This window comes from Branchiostoma lanceolatum, chromosome 16 (genome assembly GCF_035083965.1).
Source record: "Branchiostoma lanceolatum isolate klBraLanc5 chromosome 16, klBraLanc5.hap2, whole genome shotgun sequence".
NCBI classification, from domain to species: Eukaryota; Metazoa; Chordata; class Leptocardii; order Amphioxiformes; family Branchiostomatidae; genus Branchiostoma; species Branchiostoma lanceolatum.
Window position 1 is genome coordinate 2,517,979 of NC_089737.1, and position 21,217 is coordinate 2,539,195.

The 21,217-nt window shown below is 39.2% G+C and overlaps 1 protein-coding gene across 6 annotated transcripts in view; it reads left to right on the forward strand.

Moving 5' to 3' along the window:
• Window positions 1-21,217, forward strand: part of LOC136421714 (neuron navigator 2-like) — a 220,101-nt gene that overhangs the window by 166,705 nt on the left and 32,179 nt on the right. For 5 of the 6 annotated variants that reach the window (XM_066409211.1, XM_066409207.1, XM_066409208.1 and 2 more), the window contains 4 exons: window positions 4,250-4,267; window positions 4,886-4,909; window positions 9,999-10,025; window positions 10,893-10,967. In XM_066409211.1, the coding sequence (XP_066265308.1) occupies window positions 4,250-4,267; window positions 4,886-4,909; window positions 9,999-10,025; window positions 10,893-10,967 (144 nt within the window). The remainder of the gene's footprint in view (window positions 1-4,249; window positions 4,268-4,885; window positions 4,910-9,998; window positions 10,026-10,892; window positions 10,968-21,217) is intronic. The other variant, XM_066409212.1, reaches the window with a different exon arrangement.

Below are 21,217 nucleotides of genomic sequence, written 5' to 3' on the forward strand. Positions count from 1 at the left end.
CGTTTATTTGATTTGTGTGTTGTGGTACCTTCGTACAAGATCTAATTACCTTCCGCAAACTACACCTCCCACGAACTGTAGTTTCAAGGCTTAAAACTTGAAAATAACACCAACAAAAGACCATGTCAAGGTAGAGTTGGTTAGACCTGCTGTAGAGTGGCATGTTTTAATCTTCCATCATCTAAGACTGCTCAAACCTACAGGTGTAACAGTGCATTATGGTGTTTACCACAAGGGGGAGGGGTCCTGACAGGTGAAATTTGTGAAAACAGGTCAATGTCTCAGACCCAATTCACAGACATTCTGACAAAAAAAATCCTTGATGTTTAATTGCTGAGGTGAGCTGTCATATTCCATCCATGGTGTAGGTCCAGGTTGATGATTACAGGTAATTACAGTCATCAGTGATTAATCCTTCCCTTCCACCTGACATAAAAGACTTGTTTCCACACTGCCTTAGGCTGAATTCCTTTGATTTCTATACATTGTTTGTGGTCTGCAGCAAGGTTTTCATACAACTACTTGTAAACATATAGACAGAGTTGATAATGCTGCGGTCAAAATTTAAACATTGATTTTGTGGTGATTTTCCTGAAAAAAAATCTTAATGAGAGTGTAGGAAAGATACAAGTTTGGTCTTTTTTTGGTAAGATTTTTGCAACAAGTGTGCACAAAATTAAAAGGGCTGAATTCATAATTTGTGCATACATTGATAGGAAAAATTATAGCAAGCATTGTTATTGAACATTTGTTGAAAGATGTGAAATTTCTTCTTTTTTTTTCATCACCTTTGTTGAAAAGGTCAGAATCAAAGAAAGACATATCATAAGCTGTTCCTAAATTAAAAAGAGACAGGTTGAGACAGTTCCAGATGGATCGATGACATCAGATAAAGAATGAACAGCAGGTAGACATTCAGCTATTCCTGCAGGACTTCCTATCTGCTGATATCTGTTTCAGCACAGGAAATTACTGTAAATGCATTTAAGTTCTCGTGGTTTTTATTTCGCACTAAGGCAAAAATGGAGTATTTGCAGTGGTTTTAAGTTTGCCGCAGTGGTATAGTCACATACTGCTACAGTATTGGACAAAAATGTTTGCGGTGGTTTTAAGTTCGTGTTGAACCGGTCGCCATGAAAACTGTGAACATAAAACCACCGCGAACATTTCTGCATTTACAGTACAGCACAGGAAATTATTAAGGTTGTCCCAGGTGCTGTTTTGCTGGAGGGAAGTGACATCTGGGTACAAGGTGTTCATCAGCCTTCATACTATGCAGTAATTGTTCCTGTCAAAGCAAATTAGTGTTAGCTTCTTTTACAGATGGGAAAATGTTCTGTTGGGACTCATTGGGTGCAGAAAAGGTTCTGTTACACTGTGAATGTGATGTTGAGATTTGCTATGTAACCATGTTATTTTGTGACTGGAAAAGGTGTTGCACAATCTTTAGAATTGTCTGTCAAATTGCTGTCATCATCGTCTGAGACGGCTGTCATCATGATTCTCCATGGTCCCTTCCTGTCTGTAGGTTGCCAAATCCAATGTTTCAAAATTGTTCAAGGCATTTTGTAACATTCTTGTTGGACAACTATCAAGAGCAGGTGTTCAGCGAACAATACCTGCTCTCTTTTGGTAAAACACGTAAAATGCACGACAATAGACCAGTATTTTAGTTTGAAATACAAGATGTTTTCTTCAATAAAAGACAGGATATCCGTGAGCGCATAATGAGCCAAAATTCTCACAAAGCATTTGAAAAGGGAAGGATTTGCAGGATTTCAATGTTGCATTCGATAAGCCCATAATTCCTACAAGGTTTATACCTGTCCTTTCCTATAATCGAATCATCCCCCTCTGAGATAAAGGGATTAGAAGCATCCTTTTCGTTAACCTTGACAGTAAAGACGTCTTTCTGTACTTTTTAGCCAGAAAATGAGTGCTAATTGGCAGACATGACACATGTCCTTGAGTGACCTTAACTGTATCAAGGTCATGGTTCCAAATTTCATTTGAAAACAAAGAGGTTGACCTTAGGCTGTATGAAATGATATTGTCATATGATTCCTTCCATATAATCACATCGCTTGTTCGACCTTGCAGTAGGCCATTGTAAGCACCACATGGGACTAAAAAATTCTAAAAGCCTCCTCTTTGTAACAAAAGTGACCACAGACATATGAATTGGGTTTGGGCTGTATGAAATGATATTGTCATATGACACTGTTTTCTTTTTCTTTCATTGCTTGTTCGACCTTGGAGTAAGCACCACATGGAACAAATAATTCTATAAGCCTCCTCTTTGTAAGAAAAATTACCACAGACACATAAAAAGGGCCCAGCCCACTCCCTTCTGTTCCTGGGGGATAGAGTGTCAGTGTGGTACAATAGAGTCTGGTCCCACGTGCAAGGACTGCAGACAGGTGTATTGTGTGAGGGATGTTACCTGGTAAAGGTGTGGAGGGATCAGGTAATATGAGCCATGATAAAGGGGTGTTCTCCTGGGGACAAGGGTATGCATACTCTAGGGACAGGTGGGATGTACCATCTTCATTGATAGGGATGTACAAATTGCCAACATTATAGTTGTGAGTTGTATATAAACAACAATGCCCCTGTACAAAATCTTGTACTTTAGATTTCCAATGAACATTATGATAATGTAAAGTCAAGCAAACAACTGTTCTTCCACTCAGTATGGGGAATGTTGAAAAAGAAGGACTACCCCACCTTGGATGAAAGTAGAATGTTCCATTCAAAAGTGGGAGGAGAGGTTTTTAAGTGTTGACCAATGGGCTTGGAGCTGTTGTCATGCGGATTAAAACCTTGCTCTATCCCCACCATCTATCACAACCTGTGGTGCATTAGTTTGGCAAGGGGGTGACACTCTGAAGTCAGAGGTGCTACTTGGGTGGAGAGGGAGATTTTTGCAGGAGATTTTGTGAGGCAAAATGCACGTGGTTGCTGGGATAGGGATTCCCCTCTCTGAGGTAAAGGTTTGGCCATTATACAACCATCTGTTGTGTTCTGTTGTTGACCTAGAGTTGAATGAGATAGAGAAAATCAGTTTTCTGTGTTGAGGTATTTTTGTGATTGTTAAATCCATGACTGATGGGATCTTTGCATGCCAACTCCAGCCAGGAATTCCCTCTCTTTATCATTTCCAGATTTGGTCACATGGTGCTGCCTACTATTTATTTACAGTTTGGTTGGTTTCTTCTGTGGGCGGAGTACAGATCTCTGCCTGTAGAGTTTACTCCAGGCCTAGTTAGCCATGAAATTGTCTATCCAGCTCCCAACACTTGTTATAACAAAGTCGGTGCATCTTCCTGCCAGATGTTATCGAGATAAAAACCCAGACACTTCTCCAGGCAGTGTCATTGTTTCCCCGTCTTTTCCATTTGCTCTGTTATTTGTGATTCGGCTCCAGTGAGGCAGGACGGCCACACAAAGGGCACTCGAGCTCAAGGCAGCAAGCAACAGGGCTTTATTTTTCCACTAAAGAAGTCCTGTTGTTTTGTTGTGTTCAAACAAGCTTACGTTTAGTCAGTGGTTACTGTGGCTCAATACTCAAGGAACTGCTGACAGCGGCGTCAACATGGTATTTGGATTTTTACCGTCTCGGTTTTGGGTGAAAATTTTCCACTTTTATGTTTCTTGTGATTCTGTAGAACTGGGGAATTGCTTTGTGTTTATTAGCAGGCTATGAATATGGTAGGGTGTTGAAAGGGTAGGAGTTTCTTTGATCTCTGGTATCAAAAAGGTGTCACTGGTGTATCTGTGGTATGTAATAAATCCTCCTTCCCAAATGATTACATTTTCTGCCTTGAGACCTTTTGCTTATCTTCCTAGTTCCTTGCATGTTGCACTGATGTACATAGAATATTCCATGTTACAAATCTGCCAGACTAAATACCATTTCATCCCTAAACATCTAACTGATTTATATAATAGCCATGTTTTTTTTCGTTTGTAATTTTGGTGTATGTGAATATGAAGTTATGTTTCCTCCAGACTGTGGCTAATTGGTGCCGGTTAATCAGCACTTAATCTCCCCCACCCTGAGCTAATTATCTGAACCATCTTGTGCACAATCTGCTGCTACATTCACTCTAATCCTATTGTTTCACACTTAACAATAGGGTGTGAAAAGGTGTGAATTCTTGGAGTTGTTATTGTCCCCTTTTTTCTGACTAATCTGCTGTTTACAAACTGTTGCTTTTGTCTTTGTTCTTTCTGTTCATCTACGCAGCCTGAGTTTGATGTTGAGGTGACAAATTTTTCACTTTGGTTGATGGATATTTGTTGTTTTGCATGAAGAATTATGGGCTGCGTTATGCATGCATTGTTTGTTCGTATGTGTTCTGTTGTTGTTCATTTTGCTCTTTTAAGAACTGTCGTGTATTAATGGAATGTTTGCATTCATTCATTCATTTTCATCTTGCTACATGTATTGTAGTCAACTATTCGGTCCATTGTTACCAAGATAATGTGGCAATGTTGAAATGTGTATATAAATTTAAAGCAATCTTTGAGCAAATTCTTTATACTATCAACTGATTGTCATGAAAAGTCTGACAATCGTTTCACATTCAACATCATTGTGATGGAGCAAAATCCAGACCTAAATTTCCATCCAGAATTCTCTACTGACCCATTTCTTTTCAATTGTTAACCTAGCATCTGTCTGGTGACAAAAAAATTACAATATTCCAAAAAATTTCCAGCTTTCAAGAAAAAATGCACAGATTACTGGGTACAATGCAGGGAAATTATACGTTTCTCTTGACCAACAGTCTTTTATCTGGGTCAAATGTCACTGCACGCACCTGGCCTTCTATAGGAAGACTTTTTCGCTAATTTTCTTGCCTTTTTCTGTGTTTTGCAGCCGGAGGACAAGAAAGAACAGGAGGTATGTATAGTCACGGTCGTCTGTATTGTCAGAGTCTATACAAACTGTAAATTCTGCACTGGGCTGGAATAAATGGCTTCTGTCAACCAGCTACCAAGAGAGCTTGTAAGAGAAGAAATAGGATAACCATTTGGCATTCTTTAATCCACCATTTGTACACAGCTGAAGGTAATGCAAATATCCAGGCAGCAAAATCCAGCAGACCCACTGGACAGTACACTGAAGAACATGTAGCAGAATAACTAGGAATTTAGAAGATAATACAGTTTTGTCCTACCTTCATAGCCTGGATGCCAGACCCCCGATCTCTATAATATCAAGTATATTTAACCTCCTTGAAAATATCTATGTCAGGGTCTAGTTGCAAAATTTCCTTGGGGGCATGTTGGCCCTAGAGCCAAGGATTTGGCCTGTGTATGCCCTAGAAACAGTCTGGCATCCAGGCTATATCTTCAGAAGGGCCCTGCATTGAAGGAATCCCCTTTGTGCCAATTGTTTGGAAGAAAAAATCATTTTTGGCAGCAGCTACCGTAATTAGTGTCGGGACATGTCACCGAGAAAGGTACAAAACTCCATCTGAAGGGCTTTGACAGAAGTAATGGACTCCAGTAACAAGTTTTGTCTAAGAACCTTCTAAGGACCATTAGGGTGACAAAAAGGGGTTAATGGGAACTGTGAAAGCTGTCATCTTGGTTTAGCAAGAAATGTTGAAAAAAGGTTTTGCTACCCTTCTTGCAGACCCCAATTATTAAATGATAAACCCAGCGAAGCTACAGATATGGCAAAGATAAAGCAAATATAGGAAAGCACATTAATCTATGACTTTGCTCATAGATGCGGTGATTGAAGGTTAAAATGCATTTCCAAGGTTTTTCAGCAAGTGACATGATCCCTTATTGAAAGCGAAGAACAGAAAAGACTCTGCAGATGAAGTATGTCAGCTCCGTAATGGAAAAGGAGGTAAAACGCAAAGTTTGAATGCCCTTTTAAAGTAGACTTGCCGGATGCTGACCCTTTTAGCTTTTTTAAGTTGAACTCGAAGAAACTTTTAGTTCTAGTTTCCATCCATTTCTGAACATTCTTTACCAGTAGAAAGTGCCAGTCGTTGGTGGCCTTCAGGTAGCATAAATACTAGTGAACATCATTTGACCATGAAAGTACATGTAACTCAAGGCAGTTAGGACCTATTGAATGCAGTAATGGCGACAAAACACATATTTGAACATGACCTTCAGACCCAGTTATAGCTTTGTGGTTCCATCCCATGCCTCTGAATGAATAATTTACAATTTCAAATGATATTAGTCTAGTACAGCACAATGATCATTACTTTGAAGCTGGGGGCTGTTTCATTATGTTGTAAAAGAACTTTAGAAAGTTGCTGAGGCGTGAGATATTGCCCAGGTGGTGTCACGCCAAACGTCATGTAGGTTAGTACGGTCATGGTTGACTTCTGCGGGCCACCATGCAAGATGAAAAATTCAGTACCCTTGTGATATGATCAATATATCACACCAGTTTCATTTGAACCAGAAATTTTATGCATCACTTTTTGGAAACACAGAAATTATATTATTATTTTTCAAATTAAAAAAAGCTTAAGAGTTGTGGATGTCTGTTTGAAAATTTTGGAAATTTAAAGTTTAGACTAGCTCCAGATGGAAGAGGTCAATGTCAAGTGCTTGATAGATGATTATTCTTGCACACAAAAGGGGTTAAAAATTTATAATGTAATGGAGTGCAGGTTAAAAACTAGTTGAAATTGACGATGGATGTAGCTTGGTATTATGTCTGACAGGTCTGTGTGATTATGGGGGTTAAAAATGATGGATGGTGGGTGAAAGTGCCTGGGGAACTGAGGTACTGGTAGATAGCCTGAAACCTGACAATTTGAAAGTTTTCCTCAAACGTATCTCCTAATAGCACAGCTCACAAAAGTGTATTCTCTGTTTATCTGGTCTCATAGTCATTCTAAATTATCAGTGATTGAAGAGTGCAGGATCAACTTCTTAGCTTTCGCTTCCTATCCCTTCTGTAAAATTTATCTAAATCTGCAATCTCTGACAAAATCTTCAAGTTTAGGCAGTGAAGAGCAAAGATTTACGGCTTTTCCTTGACCGTCAGTTGTGTTTTTCACCATCTCAGCTAAAGTGAAGGTCGTTCCACACTCTGTGCTACATATGTCAGCTAATGACTTTGCTCCCATTGAGCACATATGGTTTTCAGGCTTGAAATAGGATTATTCAGATTATGCAAATCAGCATCAGGCCCATTTACGTGGATTAGCACCTGATAGGAGGATTTGGGGATTAGATCTGCTAAGGCTGCCCAAGCACGAAACCTGTAGAGTGGGATTTCCAACATGCCGGTTTAAAATCATTGCAGAGAGGCTTCCTCCTGATAGCCTGAGTACCATCCTTCGTAGTGACGGCTGGCTAAAAAAATTGCTTGCTAACCACCTTTTTTGTCAGTCAGCGGTCACTATGGAGGATGGTACTAAGGCTATCCTCCTGATGCTATAAGTAACCATTCTTTACAAATCAATATTTTTAATGGGCTTTTTTTCTAAATTTTAATAAGAGGTTGATCCAAAATAAATCTGTGATCATCTTCTGGAGGTTTATACCAGATCAAATTGTCTAGACTATTTTTGTTTTGCGTCCATACCATTCTCTTTTAAATCCTTGAAATGGAAACGGTTGCTTTTTTTAGAGCTTCAGTTTAATCTTATCGCTGACAAGCAGTATTGTAAATTGATGACCTGACTTCAAATTCATTTGCAGCTCATAATCTTCCTAGAAAAAGCAACAGGTGTTGAGCACCAGAAAAATCACTTGTTACCATGTAGAAATAACAGATGCAAAAACTCATTTCCTGTTATCAGGCACGAGTACCTCGCCAGGTGCTCTTTTCATTTTTTTGACAGCTCACATTTTCGTGGGAAAGCGATTTGAAGTCTTTGCCACCTGCGACCAAGCTCAGAAACGATACACGTGCAAAACTACCGAGATCTTTCCGGGATTACCGTTCATTGTGTCTTTTCATCACCTTTCACCATTATCTGTATCCAAACTTTGCCAGCTTTCCGTCCTCTAATGCTACCTTTGACAAATATTGAATCAAGCCGGCTTTAGAGGCACAAAGAGGTTCGTCTGGCCTCAATGTCACAGAGTCATGCCAGCTATGCCACTGCCAAATTCTGCCCTAAAGCTAGGATACAAGTGCAGGCTTTGAGCGATCCCTAGAGTGAATGAGAGTTCTTGGTGAATTACTGTAGCAGTTTTGCGAGTGGAGGAAAGTGCAGAGGGGAGAGGAAGGGCTGTTTGTATGAGGAATGAGATCAGACATGGGTGAGATTTACATGTGTGGAGCATTGTGCATTTCGAACTGGCCACAGTGTACACACTCTAACAAATGCAGAGACAATGGCTCAAAAGTAATTTGTGAAAACTTAGGGATGTTGAAAAAATTAGTTTGGGAGGTGGACCTTTGTATGAAAACAATCTTATCTAATACACACATTTGTACTCCAACTGGTGTCAAATCTTGAACACAAACAATAATTTCTGCATATTTATTTGATATGATATTCTATTTATTTGATATAAAAGAGAATCTCAGTGTGACCTTTTGCCCATCTGCGACCTCTAGTTCTTCTGGGACAGCTCAAAGTGCTTTAAAAAAGAAACCCAATTTATTTATCTGCATCCTGATCAGATTAAGTGTTACAGATACATAAATTTGCCCCTCTATCCTTATTTAGATATTCAAGATAATCCAGTAATCACCCACATTAGATAATACTGTACTTATTCCACTTCTAGGACAGTTTGAAGGGCAACAGCCCACCAGCTTTTGTATGCATCTGTAAACGTGTCTGGAAGTACAGTTACTGTAGTCTCTATACCACACTACGGCTATAGGGAGAATATTTGCCAGGGAAGTTTGGCCGCTATGGGTTTTCATTTGCAGGGGCCAAGGGGAAGATGTTAAAATAACCTTACCATGGACTGACTTTTCTGGCCAAGTATTCAATTTTTTGCCAAATTTTACGACCCCTTACTCCTGTAGGAAAGCCTGATGGCGGCAACTCAGGAAGTGCCATTGCCAAGCACTACCCATATGTATTCAAGACCGATAAGCCTCTTCTCAAAAACTGTATACACAGAGCACTTCGTAACAGATCTGTCGGCAAATCTTTTGTCCAAACCTCTCTTTGTAACCTCTGGGAGTGAGTCGAATGATTACCAGCAACAGAAGAGCACGGACAAAGCCCTGTTGACCTTCAACGACCTTGCAGTTTACTTTAAGTCAGTCATCCTTGGCAAGGGGAGGGGCAGAAAAACTCCAAAGTCAGAAAAGACTGCTGACTTGAAATGGTTGATAGAAGGGTGGGATACACAATGATAACAAAAAGTGCAGGTGGCCAGCATATTTTTCAAAAGGAACCATTCAAAAACTTGCCATTGATTGTTGCTTTGCGCATACATTAGGAGCAATGGAAGTCTTATGTAGAAAGTGTTAGAATGCAGCAGTGCAAGAGTAAATTTTCCAACATCAGCATATGACAGTGCATTGCCAAACCGGTAGTGCTTTTTCATCTCAAATAAAGTCAAAGTCATGTCAAAATTTTTCATCTGCACATTTTCATCTTAGATTTAGAATTTTCCTTAAACATGAAAATTGTTACATTTTCACTGAGGCAATGTTTTAAAAGTGAATCTGCTAATCTCCACAGAGGAGCTGTTAGAAATACCGGTAGTCATGCTCCATCTTGAAAATAAAGTTTGTTTCACTGATAGACCCCAAATCTACATCAATCAATCACAAACCAGGTGACCAAAACTTGACAGATAAATAGATGAAGCCCTTGACTTCATCTCTGAACTAGAGCAAGAGTCCAACTCTAATGTGTTATGGTTGGTATGTACAGTAATTAAAAGCCCTAAACCGCCTTAACCAATCACATCCCAGAAGACCAGTGATTGACAGGCGAAGGTCATGAACCACCTGTTGTGTAGTAAGTTTGATTGACAGTTCATTGGCAGGTGGAATCCCTAATCCCAATTATTGTTGGTTGTATTTTCAGATTCAGACTGTAAGAGGCCCCTACATGGTAAAGAACTTCACCTTGCCTCAGCATGACCAATTTATTTACCAGAATTAATAACAATAATCATTATAATAACTTGCAGTTTTTCGTTTGCACTGGTTCACTGGTGGAAGGCCGTCATTTTACCTCCTCATTTTTACACATCCCAGGTTTAAAATGTCTACCAAAATAATGACTAGATGTAGGTTATGCTGGTGGGGTGCACTTCTTTTGTTGCTGCCTGCTTTTTGCATTTTGATGCTACTAATAACGGCTTTTGCAACATGCCTCTTTATTTGACTAGACCACGTAGCAGTGTATGCCCATGATGCTAATACACATATCAGTTTGTGTTTATAACCACAATAAAACTTGCCATTTCTATGAATGTATTTTATCTGTGATTGTGGATTGACTTTATTGTGAAGAACTTTGGTGTTATGATTTAGATTGCTATGAATTAACCCTCTCCTTGCTAATGTATGCCAAAAAAGATGAAATAAATACAGCCGGGAGAAGGTTAAGATGCAGATAATATGTGTACCATATACTCACTCAGTGCAACAATTGACAGTTGCTGAATGAAGCTTTGTTGAATGTATGTTTCAATGGTTAAAAGCAGTCTCATCCAGTTTCTACTTGCCAATTTCAAGTAGGTTTTACAACATATGGAGTTTCCAAGGCCAGTTTTATGGATTTGCCATCATAAAAATTGTAGATATTCTGTAAAGCCTGTTGAATATCTACAATCTGTGACATGGTGGGCTAAAACTTGACTTTGGAGCCCCTAAAACTCGAAACTTTGAACTTTGTCATTATGATTTCTATTAATATGTACAATGTAGTTCTTATATATCTAACATGTGAGAGACGTCCTGTTGTTTGCTGCAGATCCGGAAGCTGCGACGAGAACTGGACCAGTCTCAGGAGAAGGTCGCCACTCTGTCCACTCAACTCACCACTAATGTAAGTCATTCTTTGTCTTTGTGTTTGTTTGTTTGTGTTGGTGTGTGTCCGTAGTTATTCTAATGTTGTGGAGTGACAGGATGTGAAGAGGAAGATGGTGTAACTAGAGACTGGCAGGATCAGAAGTTGGTTTGGCCTGGGTCCAATATTTGGCCTGCAAGCTGACAAAAAATGCATATTTCATTCTTCAAATGAATACAGGAAGAAATTAACTAAAACTCTGAGGTATGAGATGTTTGATTTCTTGTTAAATAACCTTGGGGTTAGGGTTGGGCTGTCTGAGTCTGCAAGTAACAGGTAAGTCTGATCCGTGCTCGGAATGTATTCTGGCAGTGCTGACAGGGGAATGGAATTCATGGTGGTGGTATTTAGAGATTTGCTAGTGTTGAGAGTAGGAGTGGAGTAACATATATAGAAGACACTGTGTTGAAGCCCTCTTCCTGTGGAAGGACTTGAAAGGGGATAACACAGTTAATTGACAAGATTGAAAGGGGCCATACTTTTTACTATCTTGGTTTGTACTTGATCAGTTTGTACTTGATCAGTTTCATTTACAGGTAGACTGCCAGTCTCTTATGTAAGAAGGGGGGGAACCTATCGTAAAGAAGCTACAGTATGACCCATATGTGACCTGAGCCAAATGCCACTTACGTAGCCACAAGCCATGGATTATCGGTCTCCAGATTTCATCAGGGCGGTTCAGAAGGTATCTGTTTGCAGACGCCAGTCTGGCTGCATCGCCGGAACGATGTCTCCAACCCTGATGGCCTGTTCCCAAATCATCCCATCTCTTCTGTATAGCTTATTAAGGAAGCCATTAAAGTGTTTGTTGCATACCAATGGAGAGGTTGATGTAGAAACAGCGGAAGTGTACATCATAATTGCTTTTCTAGACTAATAGAGGAAAGTTAGAGTAATGGAGTTTACTGGACTTTTGTATTGAGGATAAACCATAATGTTGATGATATCTTGCGGATCCATATGGTATCTGCCCATAACTAAGTAAGTTTTCGTCTATAATACTGTTTATGCATCCAGATTTAGGACATTGATATGCCAAAACATCAAAAATTCATGCCTGTGGAAGAAAGGATACAATGCAGTAAGCCAAAATCATTCTCGCAGGCTTTATTTTTGGTCTACCTGGATGTGAAAGTTCCAGTAATTGAAAGTAATCGAACACTGTTAGGATATTTTAGCTAAAAGTTACTGAAAGTACCATAGGTTGTCTTTCGTTCAAGCCTGTAGCTCTTTGTTTAAGCCTGTAGCTCTATGCAGAAGACATAACAGATATCTGCTGCTGCTATTGGTTGAAAACTTCTCAAAGTTATGAACATTAATGTAGGAAACTTTATCGCAGTTTGACCGTCATGGAAGAACTCCTGCAGCTAAGTTTGACATACTGCACCAGTAGACCAATATGTCTTCACACGAACTATGGACCCGGTGACCAGTGAAAATGACATTGGATGTGGGATTAAAACTATGGATTAGTGCCAAATAGGATACTGCATACCTCGTAATACAAGCAGTACATCATAACGTTTCTCTGCTGATATTTCATGGGAAGGTCACTGTAGCGCTGTTCATTCATGTGGAGTTATTATTCTCCATTGATTGCATTAGTGTCTGTGGGATGGGGTTTTGATTGGATTGGATGTTGAATGACATGCCTCCAGTATGAGACTCTATGGCTTCTATTCACTCTGCTGTCTCTCTAAGCATGACAAGGCCAAAAAAGAAAGTGTGACAAATTGGCAATTTTCTAGTCAAGGGCAATGTTTGAATTTGCCAAGGTCAAAAATAAAAAGGTTTCATGACTGGTGGGAGGACAGGTTCTAATTTTTTGGGTGAAAACATTCAAGCATTGCATTTACCACCAACCTAACTGTAAAGCCTCTTGCTACTCTTTTTTATAATATTACCAGCGATGGTTTGGTAAATTGTTTTTGCATTGAAGGGTTCCCCATTTTTTTTAGTAAACTCTTTGAAAACTGCTTTCTGCAAGTGTGTAGAGGAGTTGAAGCAAATTGTTTATATCCATCTGTCCACTGCTAAGCCATTTCAGGTGATTTAGAGCGACCTTGCCTTTCAGGTAGCTTTAAAACAGACGTGGGAAATCTCTTCCACAGAAGCTTTTAATCCAAACTCTCCCACCCAAGTCTCGCACCTGTCAGCCTCAGAAGACTTGTTTCTTCCAGAAGTAAATCTTATAAACCAAGTTGTAAGGTCCCAGGGCCGTGCGAGGGCAAGGGTTGCCATTTTTAATTGAATTGTCTCAGCGTGTGTATGACTTGTTAGCTCCTTGCGGAGTGACTGGCCCGTTAGGAGTGTTTAGTGTAAGCCAGGAGGAGACATTTGTTTCTGCTGTTCATTCTTCCCTTTCTGGTAATCTGGACAGTGTGAAAATCTTACATTCAAGTCCAAATAGGTGGCTCAAGCAATATGCTCCCAAGGCCATAAAGGAATACTAAACTTGATGGATGTAGCAGCCAAGGAGTTGAATTTATTTTGTGGGAACTTTCAAATTTGGCATTTGGAAGTTCTGTAACACTACAAATCTGGGGTCTGTTTGGTTGTTAGATTAGTCGTGTCGTTTGTCAGCATTAAATTGCCTGGAAAATCACAGCAGCCACTCCAAGGTCGTGGCTCTCCCTTTGTCTTTGCTTAATGAAACAAGTGATGTAATTTGTTTTCCAGCTGTTAGGTTGAGTTAATGTTCTTTCGTGTTTCTTTTTCCCTCATCAACAGTCAGATAAATATTCCATTCCCAGTCTTGTAGCTGCTAATTGGAGCTAAATGAACGTACTGGGAATATTTCACTGGCTGGGGAATTGCCCTTGTAGCTTCTGCCCTGCCTGATTTAGTGACTTTTGGATCTAATTGAATTGTTGGATGCACTCTCCGAGATTGCTTCAGTCCCTAAAGATTGGTCGTCCATTTTTATTCCAAGAAAAGGTGTCATCAGTCAACCGTCTAATCTCAGAAATCCTTCCAAATCAAATTTTGGCTTTGCAAGTGTCAGAATTCCTCCTCAAGTTGATTCTGTTAGTTCTATTTGAGGATCATGTTTTGAAATCTTCTGTTGAGACAGTCCTTAATGATTCTCATTGAAAATCCACTTATGTTAGAATTTTCTATAGGCTCCAATCCGCCGAAAGCGATTTATTGCATCTTATGCTCTACTAACAAGATTTATAATGAACATGATGTCGAGAATGACGTAGGAAACTTCGTTAATTTGCTGTCTCGTTGATTCATTCCATCAGTTACGACAATTTGGCGAGATTGGTTAGGTCACCTCATTTGCATATTATCGAGGATGACAGTCTTTCATTGGTCTCGGCGGTCCCCAAGTCCTTTATCTGCATCGGCGACCAGTGGAAGGGCTCTATCCAGGTACTGTGGTACATTATCTATCTATATATTATTCAGCGGTGGGAGTTAGAGAATCAGTGGCGTCTTGTTTTGTAGTTTTGTCTTCTTGGGTTTGTGAACATCCAAGATAGCTATTATTTTACCGCATAAGGTTTTGGATTTTGGCAGATTTTAACGTCTTTTCCTGGGTGGATACCTTGAGTGACTGTAGTGCAAATTGTCTGTGAGAGTTTGTAATATCTTGGTGTGACAATGGCAGAGGGAAAGTCGCACGTACAAGAACTTCTCACAAGGCGGGACCCACAAATGGTGGTAAGTGAGATGTGACAATTTTTCTTGAGGTAGTCTCTTACCAGATTTTCAATTTATGGAAGATGTTTGGAGATGGTGATGGCAATGTTTACCAAGGCCTCTCAATTTTGTCAAGGATTGTCAAGGAGAACTTCAGAATCTGTGATGTAACAAGGTTTCAGTTTCAGGCAAAATATGAGCTGTGAAATTGTCAACATTTTAGGTGATGGCTCTTTTCAACATCCACAGGACTTTGTTGAAAGACGACCGTGAAACAGGACAGAATTAATCTGAAATCATCTACAAGAGAAAGTATTGCAGTGAGCTAACCATTTTTGCATCCAGTCACCTTTTTTGGGGACAACATATTTTTTTACTGCCATTAGTAAAAGATATGGAAAGAACTTAAATTTATTTGCCACAAGCAAGAAATTTCTGCAGACTTCAAAGTTATCAGACATGGGGAATTACCAAAGACAATAACTTTGAATTAGCATGTTTTGACTCCATTTCTATCTGGGATATATTTGGTGCACTTTATACAAAACAGCTTTGCCATAGCATTCAAGGTCAAAATGATATCTTGTATGTAACACACCGATCAGGTTTCTGCTTCTAAAGCTCTTGATCTTGAACTAGATGGCTTGATAAGTGGTTGCTGATACAGGTGTTACTGAAATGGTCTCAGTAACAGAACTGTGTAAGTGTAAACTGTTGAGAAGTTGCCTTATTCATTAGTGCAAGTCTTTTGTTTCTTATTGCCATTAGTGTTTTATACTGTCTGTCATTAAAGGAAGGAAGGTGGAGGTATAGATTAATTGCAGAGATTCAGATTTGATTACAAAAGTTAGGAATATTGCAGGTGCAAAATCTTGTGAATCATTGAGTTTTACTGTGAATTAAAAGCTGTTGATAGATTTGTTACATTTGTAGGCATCTGAAAAAGATTGCAGGAAGTTTTATGTGGGAAGTGAAAAACGACGTTCACTGTAACTGGGCGATGTTGGCTTTCATAAAGTCATTTACGGATTTAGTTGTTCTACCTCAGAGACAGCGAGTCTGAAAAGCAGGACAAATCACGCTCATGGATCAAATTTAATGTTGCAAAAGGTTGGAGATGCAGGGACATGTTGGGCATTTTGTATATGGTACAGTAGTTGATGCATCTGGTGTATGATATATTTGGTGGACAATTTATTATTTAGTGGGAAGACAGTCTGAAAAACTGATATACAGAAAAATGTTGGAAAGTTTGCCACTAAGTGTCTAGTACATCACCTGGCAAGTCTGACTCTGAATGGTGATGGCATCCATTTTTTTGTTTTCCAAGCAGTTTGGTGGACAATATGTTATTCTGTGGGAAGGCATTCTCTCTTGATACTGACAAAATACTAAATCTAGTTCACAGAGGGGAAAAAATGTAATAAAGTTTGCCACTAAAACTTCGGAACTGCTCTGTCTACCATATCACCCGGCAGTGTTGAATGGTGATGATATCCATTTGCTCCATTTTCCGAGCAGTTTGGGAAGGGTTGAAGTATCTTTACCTGCCCGGGGCCAGTAATAACACCTCAGTCACCCCCATGAGTGGTCGTCAGACGGTATGTCTGAGTGTTAGATGGCGACGGGCGGGCGGCCTGGTCAGACAACGCTCCTCTGAAGACACATTTTCTGAAAATTTCTTTCTCGGAAATTGTATCCACTTGAGGCAGCTCCGTGCTGTATCCGTCATAGTGTTTCAGAAGATAAATGGAAATTGTTTGCCTTTAAAGTACTAACCTCAGCAATTTTGGGAAATGCGCACGAGAGTGGAGATGCCTTGTTCTCAGTTTCAGATTAATGTTTGGAAATGTTGTCGTCTCTGAAGCTAGTCCTGTCTACATACAGTCTGGCTGGGGAAAATAATCAATATGATTGAAGCTATCGGCGCCTGAGGTTATGACGACCTTTCTACTTGTCTGATATGTTGTCTACCCTTTAATTTGTTCATATTAGATTGTTGTCAATGTGTAACAATGGAAGGATTAGATATAACAAGTGAGAGGATGTTAAAAAATAATAGTGTAAGGAGTTGAGAAGTGAAAATCATAATGACACTTTGGCAGGAAAAAAGATTCCACAAATGATTTTCCTGGGAAAAAGATTGACCAGACAGTTTCCCACGGCCCCACAATCCTCTCCGGTTCATCTCTTGTGTTTTGTAAACTTCAATTTGTTAATTTGCACTTGTTTGAGATCTTGTACACAATTGTAATGTGTTGTGCTGAAGTCGAATCCTTCTATATTGTATAACGTCCATCCTTTCCTGTTATAGACATATGATACAAATGTATTACTATAAAGCAAACAGGGTACTAAGTAGGCTTTGTTTAAGACACCGTTTACTTCAAGACAGTGGAGAATAAACAGGTGCTTCCTCCATGCCCTTAAGACATAGGTGACCCCTGACCCTTGTTCTTGAGGCCATGTCTGGCTACGACCCCTTGACGTTGAACTTGTATAACCTTGGACTAGTATTTCAGAAAATATGCGATGATACAAGATTTATTCCTTGACTGTTTGGCTAAGACATTCAGACATCTCTAATGGAAGTGTTAGCTGTAGGATTTGGAAGGATGGTTGTCTGGAGTCTGTGCCTTGAGCCGTGCTGTTGACACAACTGGGAAGGTCGCGACTCCAAGAATTCTTCTTCTCCCACCTGAAGGGTAAACTTAAAGAGGCGTTTTAAGGAGTTCATCAGGAAGTACTTGGTCTGGTGGATCTATTCACTCAGGACGCCGCCAGGCTATAGCCTCTAAAAAACAGTAGAAATTGGCCATAACGAGTGAATAGTATGCTAACTGAGTCAGCTACAGAGATAGGACAATAGGCTACACCAATTCAGTTCAGCGTGCATGCTGTAAATGTTGTAACCTAAACAAAGGGAAAGTTTATACATTCAGTCATTTGATGGTTTGTTCATTTGTGAAATGGTTTAACTGAAAAATATTTTTTTCTCGGACAAATGATGAGAAAAGGAAATTGTGTTTTGTTAATTATTGGAACAATACAAATTAACGAATCTTCACTGTTGGTAAGTAGGCAAATCAATCAATCAAAAGCAATAGAAACAATAGCCTGGTTTCCATACCTATTTTAGCTCCAGTTGGCTCCAACAGTCACTAGTTGGTAAGGCTAACGGACTAGAGCTAAAATAGGGATTGATACCAAGTTATGGATAATCTCCAAGCAGATGTAGTAAGGCAAAATCGTAGTGTTTCTCAATCTCCTGGTTCCGCGGAGCAATGAGCAAAAACGGACACAGTGCTCCACAGAACAGGGAGTTTGAGAAATGTTTAAATTTTTCCTTTCCACATCTGCTTGGAGATAAGCTATGTTGGCCAGTGATTTGTAGCTGATGAGATGTTATTTTCAGTGTCCAGTGCAGGAAATCTGGGAGATTTGCAGGGTAAAATCAGCCCTAATCAAGTTCCTTTAGCAGTTCCCTGCGTGCTGCTCGGGGCTAATTTGTTTGATTGGACAGCATAACATGGCATTACGGAGGGATTTGCACAAATGTAGGCTTGCAAATTGCTTAATGAACAAGTCATGAAGACTAGAGGGACTGGATGGATTTCCTTTGTTCCAGTGCAAAACAGTGAGATTTTCTAATGATAAAGTATTCCCTATTGTCCGTTCAGATTTATTCCAGTCAATTTGAAGTCAATGCCAACGATGTCTTTGCCCTTAGCATAAATTCTGTGTATTCCCATTGGAGTTTTTCCATATGGAATGTGAGAATTCCAAGGGAATTTCATGCTGGTGAGAACATTGCCCAAATCAGTATATGTTGAGATTATGCTAAGATTTTTGCGGACACGAGGAGAAACTGAAATTGATCCGTTATATTGATGACTGCAAAATGATATTCTTTGTTTGAAATCTTCCATGTGTATTTATACATGTGATGATAATGTAAAGTTGGATTTTAGACAACCCCAGTACTTGTCATAACTACAGCTGCACAACTGTTGCAGTAGCTCCTCCTACTGAAAATTCAGCAGTACTGCAGCAAGTGTGGCGCTGATCACTGAGGATCAAGGACGCTTTGTCCTTGAATTTCTTATCAGCCATCTTTGCTGATATAAAAATTGGTGCAAATAGTTATTAGAAATACTATTGATAATTGTTCTAATTCAAAAGAGAATCCCTTTTTGACAGGAAATTTGAAAACATGGGCTTATGCTCGTCCCTAACTTTCATTTCAAAATCGTTCAACAAAAGCATCCTGGAGACTGTACACAAATCAATGCCAGTCAGCTATCTATTTGTATTCACACAGATTAGCCACACACTTCTTTTGTTAGGCAGAAGCCTGAAATTTGTTTGCACCAAATCCCAGCTTTGTTTATGTTCGCTTGAGGCATGTCCAATATGGAAGAGATTTTGGAGGCATGAATTTAAGAGATCAGTTAGAGATTTTCTATGATTAAGTCTGTGTTTGATTTGGACATGGTGGATTCAGTTAGGATTTATCAGTGGAAATTGGTCCACAGGATTTCATGTTAAGGATTATTTGCAGGTCAGATTTGATGGAAAAGGTCAGAGTTTTGACAGCTGACTTAGCTGGCTTGCAATGATTTTTGTAGGGTTTGACTAAATTTCAATATTGAACAAAGAACATCCTAGATATGGTACAAATGCTGTATGTAGTGTTTTATCTGTTTAGGACGGAAGAGATTTCCCTTTGTAAATGGTTACAAATTAGTCAGTAGTTATGTTTTCAAAATCTTCTTCACTATTTTTTCAACGAAATAGTATAAAGGTGCTCTTTGACATAGTTTTTCAAGCAAGAAACATTGCTGAAATACATCTACTCAGATATAGGTGCCCTTCACAGTATGTGAACTTTTACAAAAAAAGTTGCCAGTAAGATTTCAATCCTGTTAGTATTTCTTTTGAGTCATTTTTTCCCAATTTCTTCTGGAGCTTTCGTAGCATGTTGTAATCCATTATTTCTACTCCCTTATTCCTATCCCTTCAAACGATCATAAATCTTAGTCCATCTCGTTATGAATAGGAAATATACCAGGCAGCTCACACAGCAGTAGTTGCACAAGCATGAAAACACTACTGGAGCAATTGCCCATGAAAGTGTATGCTATTATTGGGAGCATTTTTCTCCATTTGCCACACGGGCCACGATTTATTACAAGGTAAAGTTCCACCGATATGTTTCAGCCGTCCAATTTGCTTCCCCATCAATCGCAATAAACTACAGAGCAGAACCCTAATCTCATTCCACCATATTCTGATTGATATTTCATGCGGACATATTTTCCACCTTGTTATATCTAATCCATTTGGAAAGCTATTTTCTCACCAGGGCTGCTCATTGATTCGCTGGTATTCCCTTTGACATGTTGGCATTTTAGTCAGGGAACGTTTGAAATTATTGCAGGGGAGCAGGAATATTACATTATTACAGTTTGGTAAAAACATCAAATGGCATGTGCTGGTTGATATATTAATTCTAGTAAGCCTTCCATCTAGACGTACATGTATAGCTAGAAGGTTTTTGCTAAGTTTTTTATTTTTATTTTGTATCTTTCACAAATGTGTTATTATCATTTACAGTTTACTGTTTGTTTATGCAATGTTTCTTTTCATTATATATTTTCTTGCCTATGAATTATAGCCTTGCTTTACAACATGTATTTGAGAATCCACAACTTATGCGATGGTTATTTGAATTATGTCATAGCCAAACTCTCAATGACATTCCTGCCTGACAAAGGAGTCCGTTTATAGCCTTATCCATATTTGCATGCAAATGTTGACCAAGGTTTTCTCAGAAGGGGGAGGGAAAAGATTTGTCAGACATTTTGTTGTGCTACATTCTTCAGTGTCCACAGAGTGAGGGACTTAAAGGGGCTTTCAAGATGTCTTTAGATGGGAAAAAACGTGTGAATTCCAAAGAACAGCTGAGCTGGAAGTAACGTCATAGCCAAATATATTTCTGACATTTCTGAGAAATTAGAAATGAGCATCCCAATTATGAATAAAGTGATTGTGTTCCTTCATAAGATTCTTTTTCTCCATTAGAATTTTTTATCTATATTTTTTTTTTGAAACCCATACAAGAACCCATATCTTCCAATGTTATTCTTCTGGTGAAATGATAATATGATGCATTGTAAAACTGCCAGAACATACAGAGATCTTGTTTTTGTTGGAGTGGTTCACAGCTTTGACTGGCAACACCTGTTTGTAATAGTTTGATTGGCCAAACTCCAAAGTAAAGGACAATTTTCCCTTGTGCGTTCAAGAATGTTTCAATTATTACATCATTCAACACACTGGTTAAATCTGATTTTGAATATGACTTTAAATTGATGAAATGCTTCAAGGAATTATGTTAAAACAAAGCATACACTTCTGTATGGTGGTTTGTGTTGAAGCACTATACTGTTTTCGCAGAGGTGTTTCTTACAATAACAAAGGAAGAGTTGTACACCTTAGGGATTTCCTTCTGTAAGGTAGTATAAGTTCTGCACATACCTTGGTCATGGTGGTGTGACCTGAGCGAGGATTGAGGTGAC